Genomic DNA, 13,448 nt, shown 5'->3' with positions numbered 1-13,448 from the left:
ACTGAAGGCTTGCAACCACCGCACAGCCTCCAAGACGGCTCAACCGGCAAGCGCGCTTTGACAACTGAGGTGCCACCTGAATCCCCACCATAACGTCTTGTGATTCCTAAAAATTCTAGAGATTTTACAGAATCCCTGAGAAAGTCAACTGCTCTTATCTGGATGCCTGAAGCAAAGGGGATGCGCAGGAAATTCCAAACCGGGGTAGGCTTCCGGTGGGTGGCCCATCCCTGGCTGGGGCATCGAGGAGGGGAGGGGCTCTGGCTTTGTCCCTGGCTGTCATCGGCTGCTCAGCCAGACCCCGCTGGTTACTATCCACAGCCAGTCTGGGGTGGGTCACCTACCCCATTCTCTAAACCTCTCTCAACAAACCACCTTACATTTGAACAGTGCTGGAAATTCAGAGAACATTTCACGCTCACTTGATCCTCACAGCTCGGCAACAGGGGAAACCGAGGCTCGGCAAGGCTAAGTGACCGAGTTACAGGCTATTCCCAGGTGGGGATGGAGAACAGGAGCCTGCTGAGTCTTAGCCACACACCCTCACACTTTTCTCCTGATTTTTAAAGCAAATACAACTTACAATAAAATTTTAGAAAATAACTGAAAGTTAAAAACTAAATACTTCTCTCGTATTCCCACCACCCAAGACAGATCCCAATTGCGCTATAGTTATGCTGGCAGCCTCTTTCCTGTCCCCACCCATATTTTAAATTTATTTAATAGTCAAGAATCGGAAGCACCCAGGGGTACCCAGTTCTTAGATTCTGAGGTTTCAGAACAAGCCATTCTTGGCTCTTTATATTCCCCACAGCTCAGGCATGCCCGCCCCGAGCCCTGGTGCCCAGCGCACAGTACTGCACGCTGCTGCCGCCAGGGCCACAGCCGCCCCCTTCCGCCCCGAGTCCCCGACTCACGTCAGCTTGCTCTTGGCCTCCGTCTCCTTGGGGAACGGGTACTTCCACTTGGTGATGCGCCCCACCTCCCCCGACATGAAGGTCAGGTAGCGCAGGGTCTCCACAGCGACATTGACGTGCATCACCTTCCGCAGGCCCTCCCGCTGCCAGATGTAAAAAGCCACCACGGGGGACGCGTAGTTCTGGATCCACAGGACGTCCCCGGATTCACTGTCCACGGTTACCACCAGCCCATCGCCATTGGACACAAAGTGGGACATTTCTGTACAGATCAGATAAGCACGGCGTGTCGCGTCTCACCCCAGCTTGCGACCACATCCTCTACTCCCCTGGCAAGCTGCAGCCCCTCAGCTAGAGGAAACAAGCCTTCTGGAGTGTTCTCAGATGGCCCCCAAGCAACTCGAATGAACTCACTCAGGCCCTGTGAGAGCAAGTCACTGAGCGCTGCCTGGTGTATAAACATTAAGACAGGGCCACCCCCTCATCTGGTAATGTTCTTTCTTCACTTGGTAATAGCATTCGGGTCAATTAGTGGGAGTAAATACCGAGGAGAAAGGAAGTGATGGAGAGCCTATGAATCCAGCATTTTACAGCCATCATTTCAGACTACTGATCAAGCTGAAAGTTAGGGCTGACCACTGACACTGCCCATGTGTGGCCACAGACAGATCTGTCAGACTTTCAGCTAACACTGTTAAGATGGCAACACTGGCTTTTAGTCTTCATCTGAGTTGGGGGGACGTTTACTAGAGACGTAACTTGGGGACGAGCCACAGTTGGGGAGGGTGTTGTTAATGTCGCAAGCCGATGTGTAATTCTGCTTCTGCTTCCCATGGGCTTGCAGTCAATTCCTTCTGTGACACAGAGGGACTCAGCAAAGTGTGTCCTCCCTCCTCTCAGGCTAACCTTGCCACCATTTTACCCGGGTTCCCTCCGCACGTCTCACCCAGGCCCCTGCCTTCAACACTGACTGCTGAAGTATTTACTACAAGTCCGTGGAAAGTCCAGAACCTGGTGACCAAGAGTGTCTTAAAAGGAAATCCAGTTTTTTGGAGCCAGCATTTCCCCACAGGTCACAAGTACCTGCCCGACCTCACCGAGCCACTGGGGGGACTTACTGTATTCCCCGTCGTCCTCGGGCAGCGTGGCCGCGTAGTCAAAGTAGGTGGCGTTCCACCGGAGCTCTCGGGTTTTGGTGTCGTACATGGTGATGGTGTACTCTGGGGAACACACACCAGCCTGTTACCCGGAGGGGCCACGGCACCCGTGGAGGTACTGACCTCATCTAAATTACAGCAGACGAATCCTCCCTAAATGATGTGTAAGAAAGTCCATGCCGCTGTGTGGGGAGAGACAGGCCACATGGAGGAGGACTGAAGTCCCTGATGCATCAGCAAACACGGCTAACAGCACGTGGTGCAGAGACAGGCTGCCCACGCCGTGCCCTTGAACCCAAGACTCACAGAATCATGAGCAATGTCCCGATGTTGTTTTAAGCCACTTAAGTTTTTGGGTGGTTTATTATACAGTATCACAATAGCTGATATGAGAAATTGGTACCCAGATGGGGGATGGTGCCCTATCAAAAACCTAGACTATGCGGCAGTGGCTTTGGGACCAGGCGGCAGAAGGGGGCTGGGAGAGCAGCAAGGAAACTGCTGCTGGAACTGGAAATGATGACCCAGGTTAGGTAGTGGTGACACAGTTAGTAAGACGACTTCTTGCAGTAACTTGGAAAATAGAAAGCACCTAATGAACTGGTGGGTCTGGCTAAGGAGATTTCCAGGCTGGCTGCAGAAGGCGCTAAATGGTTTCTCTTAACTGTGTATGGAATGACACAAGGCAGATAAGCTAAAGAAGAAACCGTTCAGTTCTCAAGCTGAATCCCGAGGAAACACAGAGGGTCCAGGACTGACGCTCCCGCTAGAAAAGATTCTCAATGTAAGAGATGGTCTTAGGGCAAAGGTCAAGTTCAGGGGCTACCAGTAAAAATGGCTTCGGATCAAGATCAAATCAAAGATGAGGCTGTAAGACCCTTCTTAGAGGCCTCACAAATACTTAAGGTGGTGCTTCACAGACCCTCTGTCAGGTAAGAGGGTTCTCAGAACTCTAAGAGCATTGTCCTGTGCCTTAGAGTGGAGAGATCTGTGCATATGGCTTCACATCTCATGGAGCAGACTATGATTTGACACATGGGAAGCCCACAAGATTTTTAAAGGAGTAATATCAGTGCAGACCAAAAAAACCAGAGACAGTCAAAAATGGGGAAAAAAAAAACAAAAAAAGTTCTGTTTATCCCTAACTTTCTATGGACAAGGAACAGGCTGAGAAAGCTATAAAACCCTAACCATTTCCTAAAGGAAAGAAAGGACTGGGGCTTCCTAGGTGGCGCAGTGGTTAAGAATCCGCCTGCCAATGCAGAGGTCACGGTTCGATCCCAGCTCCAGGAAGATCCCACATGCCGCGGAGCAACTAAGCCCGTGTGCCCAAAAAAAAAAAAAAAAGGACTTCTCGGAGGGAAGGACCAGGCTGCTGAGAACAATATACTGGGGAACCAATCCCAGAGGCCAAGACTGGGCCCTGATCCAGGAAACGTCCCTGCCTTCAGGGTAGGGGAACCCGAAAACCTGTGTCTGGCCGGCCTCCAGAATCACTAAGGACCAGTGACTGCCCCGTGCTTCCTTTCCCTCCCCTGTTGAATGGGAACGTTTACTGCAGCTCTCCTATCTGTGTCACCACTGTATGTGGAGGGGAGGCGAGGGGAGGCGAGGGGAGGCGAGGGGAGGCGAGGGGAGGCACGTGTGTCTTTAACTCACAGGTCTCCAGATCAGGAGGAGCCTCGCCCACTGCCAGACCTGATGCAGATCACAAGCCGCTGGGTTTTGAACCCATGCTGTGGCTGGACTTGGGGAGTCTTGGACTTGGGGAGTCTTGGGAAGGGGGGAGTATATTCTCCATGTGGGAGGGTTGTGAACTATTGCAACCAGAGGGAGGACTGTGGTGCAAGGTCTGAAAAGACCGCCGCCACCAATGCTCCCCATCCCTGTGTCGTATGTGTGAGTCTTCCCACTTAGAGGCTGGGTCCCTTCCCCCTCCCCTTGATTCTGGGCTGGCCCCATGACTTGCACTGACCAACAGACTTCAGTGGAAGTGAAATTCCAGGACTTCTGAGCCCAGGCCTTAGAGGCATTGTAACATCCACTTTTACTCAAGAGGAGAACCCAGCCGCCACCTAAAGGAGTCCAGGCTCTCTGCGTGGAGCTAAACCAAGGCCCCAGACACGTGAGTGAGCCCAGCCAACAGCCTGTGGAGTGAGGGCCACCCATCCCTGCTGAGCCCATGGAATTGTGAGCAGTAAAATGCTGGGGCCGGAAGTCGCTAAGTTAGGGTGGTCTGTTACGCAGAGACGGATGATGGAAACAACAGATCGCATTATACGCCCCCATGCACACTCCACCCGGTGCCAGAGCACAGCCCAACTCCCTCAGACGCCCCAATTCTACCTGGTGAAGGTGGAACCACTGTAAGGCTTTACTTGATAGAAACAGTAAAAACAAACAAACAAACCCTAAGTGGTCACTGCAGCTGGAATATCTGATATTTACGGGGGGGAGGGGGGGGATGAGTGGAGAGTCCTGCAGTTTAATAGAGACCCTCCCCTGTGATTACAGGAGAGCCCAGTCAGCCTCTAGGGCCCAAGATTAGCCTCATTCATTTTCAGAAAAGCACTGTTTTCCACAGCATTTGAAGAAGGGTTCTGTCTCTTTTTCTTAAAAAGCCTTGGCTACCTGAATGCTTAGACCTAAGTTCAGTGCTCAGTTGTAATGAATTCATGCTAGGTTTTGGTGTAATTTTTTCATTCTAAATGTTTTCTTGCTCACTTGTCCTTTTGGCTCTATTTTAGCTATCTGTTCCACAGTTTTTATGGAGTAGTGGTACAGGTAAGGGCTGCACACGTGAAATGAGTCAGATCCCTGGAGGAAAAGGCCACCCACCACCCACCCACTCGCTGCAGCCTCTGAGCACCTGCTACGTGTCAGCAGTGTGCCAGGTGTGGAGACTCGGCAGGTGAACAAAACCAAGTCCTGCCCTCAGGAACCCGAGAGTCCAGCAGGGGAGACAGAAGACGCAAATAGGATTTAGAAACACGCAGCAAGGAGTGCTGAGGAGGAGGCTGGAGGGGGAGGAGGTGGGAAGTGGTGTGGTGATCAGGGCGCTGCTGATGCCTGGAAAGGGCCCCGATGGGCGGTGTGAGTGGCTGTGTGTGCAGAGGATGGAGAGCTGCATCCCCGGGCAGTGGAGGGCGGGGCATGAGGTGGGGAGCGGCTTTACAGAGACAGAGCCTTCTGAGCAGCCCTGGAAAGGAAGAGCGGACACTGGCCAGACAGGCAAAGACATGTGACCTGGTAGAGATGGACCCACTACTCCAAGTTTTAAAAATTAGCACTGCTTATTCTGGGACCTACAGGTAGTGCATCCTGATTGGAAACTGTTTAAGTGAGGGAAAGGCAGCAGGGGAGGAGGCGAACGAAGTAGCAGCTGCATCATGGGGGCTTTGTGGGCTGTGGTGCAGTTTGGACTGTAACCCTGGGGCACTGGGGAGCCACCGGGGGTGGGGTGGGGAGGTCTTATAAAGGGGGACGACATGCTACATCTGTGTGTGGACAAGACTGCTCTGGCCACCTTCTAGAGAATGAAGCCCGGAGGCACAGGGGAGGCTACTTCAGGTCCTTGTTTGCAAACAGGTAGGTTGTGCATGATGAAAGCTTCCTTCTTACCTGTTCGCCCAAGATACAGAAGAGAGGTTGATGGGCAGAGACTATCTGCAAAGGCCGATGACAAAGTCTGCTGCTTCTCCCCGGTCAGGAGGTCAACAACGTACCAAATGTCCTGCTTTTTACCTGCAAGGTCACAAGGACACGCTGTGGTTTACACTCGCCCAATATGGAAAAAAACATCCCTGCCAACCAGCAGCCCAAGATGTTCTCTGCACTGAGAGACAGGCCCGAAATTCTTACGATGCCAAACACATTTCTCTGTTGCTCTGAGGGTGACAAGGTTAACGGTAATGTGGAGATAATAAAACTTCTTGGACCACTGGGTCTTATAACAACTTAATAACCTAGGGTGGTATAAAAATTTCTCCAAGCCTAATAACGTAGTAACTCACGGATTTTTATTGCTCTGATGAGTGGCCTTAAATATGAAAAATCTGGCCTGTAAAGGCAATCCTTTTCCCATAGACTAGGATCTATATAAATCCAGAAATGTACCTAGGGGTTCATCTCCCTGGCAACCATCATTCATATATCTCAACATCCCTACTAATGAGCGCTCATGTAAAGAGGATCTACAGTTACTGTTTATAACTCTAATTAGCTGGTACCTGTGACCAGGCAGTAGCGTTGGTGGCAACCTGGTGGTAACGAGGCCAAGGTTATCTCAGCCATGACCCAGGCCAGTAAGTGGCTCCCCAGCCACATGCTACACCCCTCCCCCTTTCAGCTGGTTAAAAGGTATAAACAGGTGGACAGCGTAGCCAAACAACATGATTAAGAAAACTCTAAGCATACGTATCAGTACCTACAGTTACATACACCAGAGCATCCCACGAATGGCGAGTTCCTAAGAAAGCTGTTTTATAAATACAGGATATTAATACCACTACAATTTCAAGACAAATACAGCTCCCACCTGAAGGTCAACGCCTTCACCGTGATGTGTACGTTTCTGTTTTGTAAGGCTTGTCTTTGTAAGATAAGCCTTCGTAGGACAAGCCTTGTCTCTGGTCCTTGTCTCTTCCTACCTTATTGGCTAAGTTTCCTATTTCAAGGGAACTCTTGGATGCGAGTACCAAGATGCCAGGAAGATGACAGGGCATCAGAATTTGCTAAAGCTACACTTAGTTCTAACAGAGGTAGCATACGTGCCCAGTCCACGTCTGAAACTTGTCCGTGGATCATAACTTTCCGTTCTCAACGACAAATCTCAACATAAGGAAGACCTGAAGAGAGAAAACATCACCAAACAGCCGTGACCAGGATCCCTTTCCATCTGGCGTGGCACCCTTCTGGTTACTTTGAGGACCACCCCAGCCTGCATAGCCCAGCCACCACTTTAATGGATGGATGGAACCACTGCCACAACTTTAAGTGCACCCTAAGTGATGAACTGCCGGTCAGAGCTGGAAGACCAGATGAAAAACAGTGACACCGACGGTGAGGAGATGTTCAGAGGGGCCTGGAGGACAGAGACAGCCTGTGCTGATCACTTCCTCTGAATGCCCGGGCTGGGGGCTTCCTCATCCTGAAGGTGTAGAAGGAAGCAAGAGCCCCAGTCTCCTTAGACGAAAACTTAAAATCCAGCTTGGGCCTGCACTTGAGGCCCAGAAACACACATAAAGCTCCCTAGGCATGAATAGGCAATAAGCACTTTCAGTTCCTCAGAAAGAAAGCTGCTTTATAAACACAGGATATTATTACCACTATGCTTTCAAGATAAGTACAGCTCTCCTTTGTGTTACAAATGCATTTTTATTGACATTTTGGCAGCAACATGGTAAAAGAAAAGCAGCTGATCTGATGCTTTGAAAGATGTGACCCCTGTAGGTATGAAGGCAGCTTATCTGAGCAAGCTGTTAAGTGCTGTTTTTATCCCATATTCTGATAGCAGGAAATACTTAGAAAGCCCTATAATTAATAGGCAGAGCCTGGCTTCCCTTTCTTGGCTTGGACAATTGTATTCACTTTAAATTTCATCCAGTTGCTCCTGGGTATGTTGCAATCTGTAAATCGCAGGGGTAGGTCAACACAGCAGCTAAAAGCTTGTTCAATGAGTAACCACATTAATGGTGTCGAGTCTGCTCCCAAGTGGGGGGAACCCTTTCTTCACTGGTCAGCTGATCCTGGCGTGAACTAGCACAGCCAAGGCAGGAAAGACCTTTCCCTGAAGGGCCGGTGGGGGAATGACCCTACACCTCTCTCTCAGACGCACCGCTTTCCCAGATTCTGGGGTTCACTTCCAAAAGGGATCAAAGTTTCAGGAACACTAACCCATGTAGAGAATTCCATCTGAACTTCGGCACGGGGACGCCTGCACCAATTCCGGGATGGTAAAGGGAAGTTTCTTTATAAAAAAAAAAAAAAAAAAAGGAAAAGAAAAAAAAAGTTAACCAAGTCTTGTGCAATTATTACAATTTCACTGCACAGTCTGTTTCTGTTACCCAATTCTGCTAAAAAGAGAGGAGCACTGTTGATGGTAGATGGGAGTTTTCCTAACTGGAAACCAAGGAGAAGGGGCACCCCAGGCTCCCCTATCCACTTTGGACAAGCCCTCGGCTCCCGGGTCCCCGGGAGCTATAAACACAAAATTCTTTTAATTGACAAGCCCCTCAGAGTCTCTTGTCCAGAGCACTTCTGGGGATGACACAAACCTTTTCTGAAAAGACATACAAATATGGAGAGTTACACAATCTTTGAAATTCTAAGTGGGGGCGGGCAGGGAGAATTGTCCTGTCTTGGAAAATTGTCCTGGAGCTGGCTAGACTGAACAGAAAATGCTCTCAGTGGGAGAGACACACGAGACTATTCTGAAGAGAAGCAGCCTCAGTGCCCAGCTGAAGCCTCGAGGGAAAGGAGAAGTCATTACTTCGCGGGCAACACAGGAGTTTGAGGTGGGAAAAGAAGTTTTGGTGTTTTGTCCAGCAGATAATTCTCTACTGAAAAACAGAAGAAAATGGGTATTAAAAGGAAGTTATGGTAGGTGCCAGGAAAAGAAACTCAGAGCAGTCTACATGTTTCAACTGCATTTCATCATAAAACCGATTCTTCTGAGTCTACAGCTGACATCTGACGAGTTCTTTTGGTTAATGTTTGTTTCAGAATACTTTATTTTTGGAACCATCTCTGTTCTTGAAACTGTTCTGCAGGTACCTGCTTCTACGACACTGTCACCTCTCTCTCCAAGAAAGCAAAGATTTCTCTCAAGTTTTAGTAAACAGAACTTTAAATAACCAATAAGGTGGATTTCCCCATCATCCCAACATTTAAACTAAGCCTTAGAAAAATGCCACGGAGAGGCGGTAACGACTGGGCTTCTGCCAGATGTTTCTGAGGATCAGAAAGCTGTTGCAAGGTTTCCAGTCTAGAGCACGGTGGTGTCTGCTGAGCGCTGCCACCCTGGGCCTCCTGATTCGAGGCCCAAGCTGGAAGCTCAGTCTTGGAGCTGCTAAACCACAGCACAGAGAGGCTTGTGGGTGGTGGCAAGAGCCGCCTTTGGAAGGTGGGCTCTTGAAACACCCCCGCCACCTGACGCTTTGGCCTTGGGCACATTCCTTTACCTCTCTGGGCACAGTTTTCATACCTCTACTGTGGAGATAACACCTATACCCCAGAGGCCTGCTGAGACGACTTATACAAAGTCTTCATAATTTTGCAGTTAGAACTCACAGGACACTTACGGTCTAGACCAGTGGTTCTCAACCTTGGCTGCACTTAGAATCACTTGGAGGCTTTTACAACTTTCTGTCAAAGCAGAACCAGAGCTCATGGAAGTGTACATGTACACACGTTTCTGGTGGGTATATAAGCTGGGAGGGAATTACAGCTCACTTAAACTTTGCAAAGTGAAAATGCACCCATGCAACCGGCTTCCCGATGAAGAAGCAGAACATTTCCAGCACTCTGCAAGCCCCCTTCTTGCCCTCTCTGCCAATCATAACCCCCCCACCCAGGGTAATAAATCATTATCCTCACTTCAAAACAGTCTAGACTAGTTTTTCCTGTCTTCAAGCTTTACAGAAGTGAATCGTTCAGTGTGTGGCCCTTCTCGTTGGTCTTTTGTGCAAGCTCCTGTTGGTGATGTTCACCCGTGTTGTTGTACAGAGTCACAGACTGCCTGTTCTCACTGGCGTAGACACGGAATTGCATAACTATTCCATAATTCATTTATCTCGTCTAGTACTGATGTCACTTGGGTGGTTTTCCCTTTTTGGTTATTATAAATAGCCGTGGTACATTTGGGTCCATGTCTTTGGTGAATATGTACACACATTTCTGGTGGGTATATAAGTCGGGAGGGAGTTACTGGGTCATGAGGCAGATACTACCAAACAGTTTTCCTGACTGGTTACACCAACGTGCACTTCCACCAGCAGTGGACAAGCGTCCTGGTTGCTCCACCACCTCCCAACACCTGTTTTCTTTTTCCATTCTTCTCATTTTAGCCATTCTAGTGAGTGAGTAGTAGTAGGACACTGTGATGTTTTCTTTATTTTCATTTCATTTGCATTTCCCTAATGACTGATGACTGAGTATCTTTCCATATGTTTATTGACCATCTGGATACCTACCCTCTTTTGCCATTTTTCTATTTTTCTACCGGGTTTTCTTTTTTTGATATGTCTTTTTACATATTCTGAACATGAAACCTTTGCTGGATGTGTGTATTGCGAATACATTGTGGCCTGCCTCTCTTAATGGTGCCTTTTCATGAAGAAAAAATCTTAATTTTAATAAAATCCAATATAGCAATTTTTTTCTTTTATGGTTATTGTGAAGTGTTTTGTCTTGTATTGTTGTATCTGATTTAAGAAATCTTTACCTACTCTATGGTGAAGAAAATGCTGTACTCCTTTCTCTTAAAGCTTTGTTTTACATTGCACATTTAGATACGTCATAGTCTATCTGAAACTGAGTTTTGTGCGTCTGGCGTGAGGTAGGCGTCAAGATTTTCTTCCACATGGATACCCCAATGGACTCATACTATCTACCAAAAAGATTAGCCTTCCCCACAGCACTGAAGTGTCTGTCACCTTTGTCATAAACCAGATGACCATATGTGTGGGCCCATATCTAAATTCTCTTGTCTGGGTAGCTTTTCAAAAATCCTGATAATCTAGGTCAATTGGGATTAGGACCTAGACAGTATTTTTTAGAGATCTCCAGATTATTATAATGTGGAGCTAAGGTTGAGAACCCCTGGTCTAGATTCGAAAATGGAGGTGGGAGTGGAATATCATATGGAATGGAATATCATATATCATCCCCAAGGGCATGTCTGCTGCGGGGCGTGGGTGGGGTGGGGTGGACAGTGTTTTGAACTACACCCCTCCTCCATATTAAGAGTCACTAGCTGGAGTGAGGCCTGGTACTAAAGGAGCATCACACCCTTCCAGGGTGCTGGCTGAGCCCCAGGAACTTGCAGGTCCAGATCAGTGTTTCTAAACTCTGGGCTGTTTGTTTGTTTGTTTATGGCCTCGCCTCACGGCTTTCAGGATCTTGGTCCCCCCCACCAGGGACTGAACCTGCGCCCTCGGCAGTGAAAACACAGAGTCCTAACCACTGGACCATGGGGCAATTCCCTGGGCTGTACATTTAAAAGCTCATTGAGGAAGCTGTGAAAAGATACTGATGCTCAGGCCACACTCCAAACCACCTGAATCAGAATCCCCAGACTTTTTTTTTAAGCTCTCAGGTGATCTCAATGCGCAGTTAAGTTGAAGGTCAGTGGTCTAGAACCCCCAGAGTACAAAGCAGCTAAACACACTCACCGTCAGGCCTTCATTATTCTTGCCCCCAAGTGTATACAGGCTGCCGTCGTTGGGATCTGGGAGGAAGGCAGGCCTGGAGATGAAGCAATAAGTATCAATGGTAGATTACAGCCCAGGGCACAGAATATAATACCAAAGCCACGCAAAGCCATGATTGGTGGTGGGGGAGGGGTGTATAAGACAATTCCATCCACTGCTTTTTCATTTTAGCCACAGATAATAAAATATCCTTCTGGTGGTCTATACTATACTTGAGTGAAAAAAAGCAGCCTGCAATGGAAAATCAGTACAAAACGACAGAAGAGTGAATCATCATTTGGTCAAAGCACCCTGGATGAAGGTAAAATAAGTGAAAAGGACCCAGCACGTCTGCTTTCCAGTTTCCAAGTCAGTTGCACACAGAACTTCACCACAATTAATATTTAACAGTGTGGCATGGTACATAAACAGGGAGAATAAATCTGCCTTTGGTGTTCCACAAACACTTATTTTTAGGAGGCAATAAAAGCAGACTCTGAAAGCTTGACAGGAGAAAGCTGCCAGGGGCCTGGTCAAGGTCTCATCAGTAGCTTCCCAGGAAGCATGTTCCAGGTACTCTTTTATAAAGTTAACCTGCTAATGACTGAACTGTGACCCATCACTCAGAAACCCCCTGCGGAATCTTTTCTCTAATCAGTTTATAGCATCATTTGAGGCTCCTGGAGGTGCTATCCAACTTTTACTCCAGCAGGTCACGTTCATGTCTCCTTCTCCATGGTTTAGCACAGTGAAGAGGGAGAGATCCAAAGTCCCTGGGCCCTCCTGAGGACTCTGGAAGCTTAAGTTTAAAACTCACGTTGCATCTGAAGCCTTTTTTATTACCACTGCCTGCCCACCGCTAACCCCCAAGGAACTGACCACCCTCTTCCCGACACAGGCTTCCCTCTTCCTGACACAGGCTTCCATGAGAGCACCTGTGTTTCAGTCACTCGCATTCTACCTTAAATATATACAGACATGTACTCCTAGCAACTAGCTCCATAAACTCCATAAACACTGATTGAATAACACAGAAAATGAATTAAAGGGGCAGTGCTGCAGTAAATCAGGAAACTTACTCTTCCACGTGTGTTGGAACCTGCAGGACTGGATCTGTGCAAAAGAACAACAAAGGCATTGTCAGACAGACTCTAAAATATCAAGATTCCTGGAGTTCCCAGGACCAGCTCACAAGATGGACCGATAAATTTATCTACAAGATAACATATGTGAAGGCACTTTAGAGAACTCACACACAAAAACACAAATGTAAGCTCTTACGACTGTCGCTGAGATTGGAGGGCTGAGAGCAGAAGGGAACTGCTGTTAGGAAACATGCCTGCGACTTGGGAGATGGACACTGAAGCAAGCACTGGTGACAACCCGCAGTGGACAATGGGTCACAGCGTCACTGTCTGACACGTCAAGGACTTCTAAATCCTGTATCGTCACTTGGTCAGATGCCTGGTATATGCCTGGTGCTAGATATATTTCCATTGGGAAAAGCAAAACTGTGGCTTAAGAAGCAATTTTCCTGTTGATGAGAATCTGACTGGATGGTAAATAGATACACCCCTCTGAGGCAGCAATACGACAATTTTAGAGCCTTTAAATGTTCATTCTTCTTGATTCCCTTCAATCCATTAATTCCACTTCTACAAAATCTAGTTTAAGAAACAACGCGAAATGTAGACAATGCTTTCTCTATAAAGATCCTCACAGCAGCATCGCAAATGACCTAACTATCCTGTGATATGGTTAAATTAGGGACTGTCCATTTGGTAGAAGATTAAGGCTTCTAAAAGGGCTTATAAAGTTTTAAAAAATGTATAAATCTTTACACTGTTATGTTCAGGAGAAAGATAACATTGTACCTAAAGTATTAATGCAGCCAAGGAGAAAAACCTTCAATGTGCATTAAAAAAAAAAAAAAAACTAGATGGAAAGGCCAAAAAAAAAAAAAA

General features: G+C 47.7%; 1 protein-coding gene across 6 annotated transcripts in view; it reads right to left on the bottom strand.

The window, feature by feature from the left end:
* ERN1 (endoplasmic reticulum to nucleus signaling 1) overlaps positions 1-13,448 on the bottom strand; it is an 83,648-nt gene that overhangs the window by 25,779 nt on the left and 44,421 nt on the right. For 5 of the 6 annotated variants that reach the window (XM_057714650.1, XM_057714649.1, XM_057714646.1 and 2 more), the window contains 6 exons: positions 12,564-12,597; positions 11,467-11,539; positions 7,970-8,042; positions 5,696-5,818; positions 2,036-2,137; positions 918-1,179 (listed from right to left, as the gene is read on the bottom strand). In XM_057714650.1, coding sequence (XP_057570633.1) covers positions 918-1,179; positions 2,036-2,137; positions 5,696-5,818; positions 7,970-8,042; positions 11,467-11,539; positions 12,564-12,597 — 667 coding nt within the window. Of the gene's footprint in view, positions 1-917; positions 1,180-2,035; positions 2,138-5,695; positions 5,819-7,969; positions 8,043-8,564; positions 9,207-11,466; positions 11,540-12,563; positions 12,598-13,448 lie in introns of those variants that run through there. The other variant, XM_057714651.1, reaches the window with a different exon arrangement.

Source organism: Hippopotamus amphibius, chromosome 17 (assembly GCF_030028045.1).
Source record: "Hippopotamus amphibius kiboko isolate mHipAmp2 chromosome 17, mHipAmp2.hap2, whole genome shotgun sequence".
In the NCBI taxonomy this organism is placed as follows: domain Eukaryota; kingdom Metazoa; phylum Chordata; class Mammalia; order Artiodactyla; family Hippopotamidae; genus Hippopotamus; species Hippopotamus amphibius.
The sequence above is the reverse complement of the archived record's forward strand: the minus strand, read 5'-3'. Positions and strand labels throughout refer to the sequence as shown.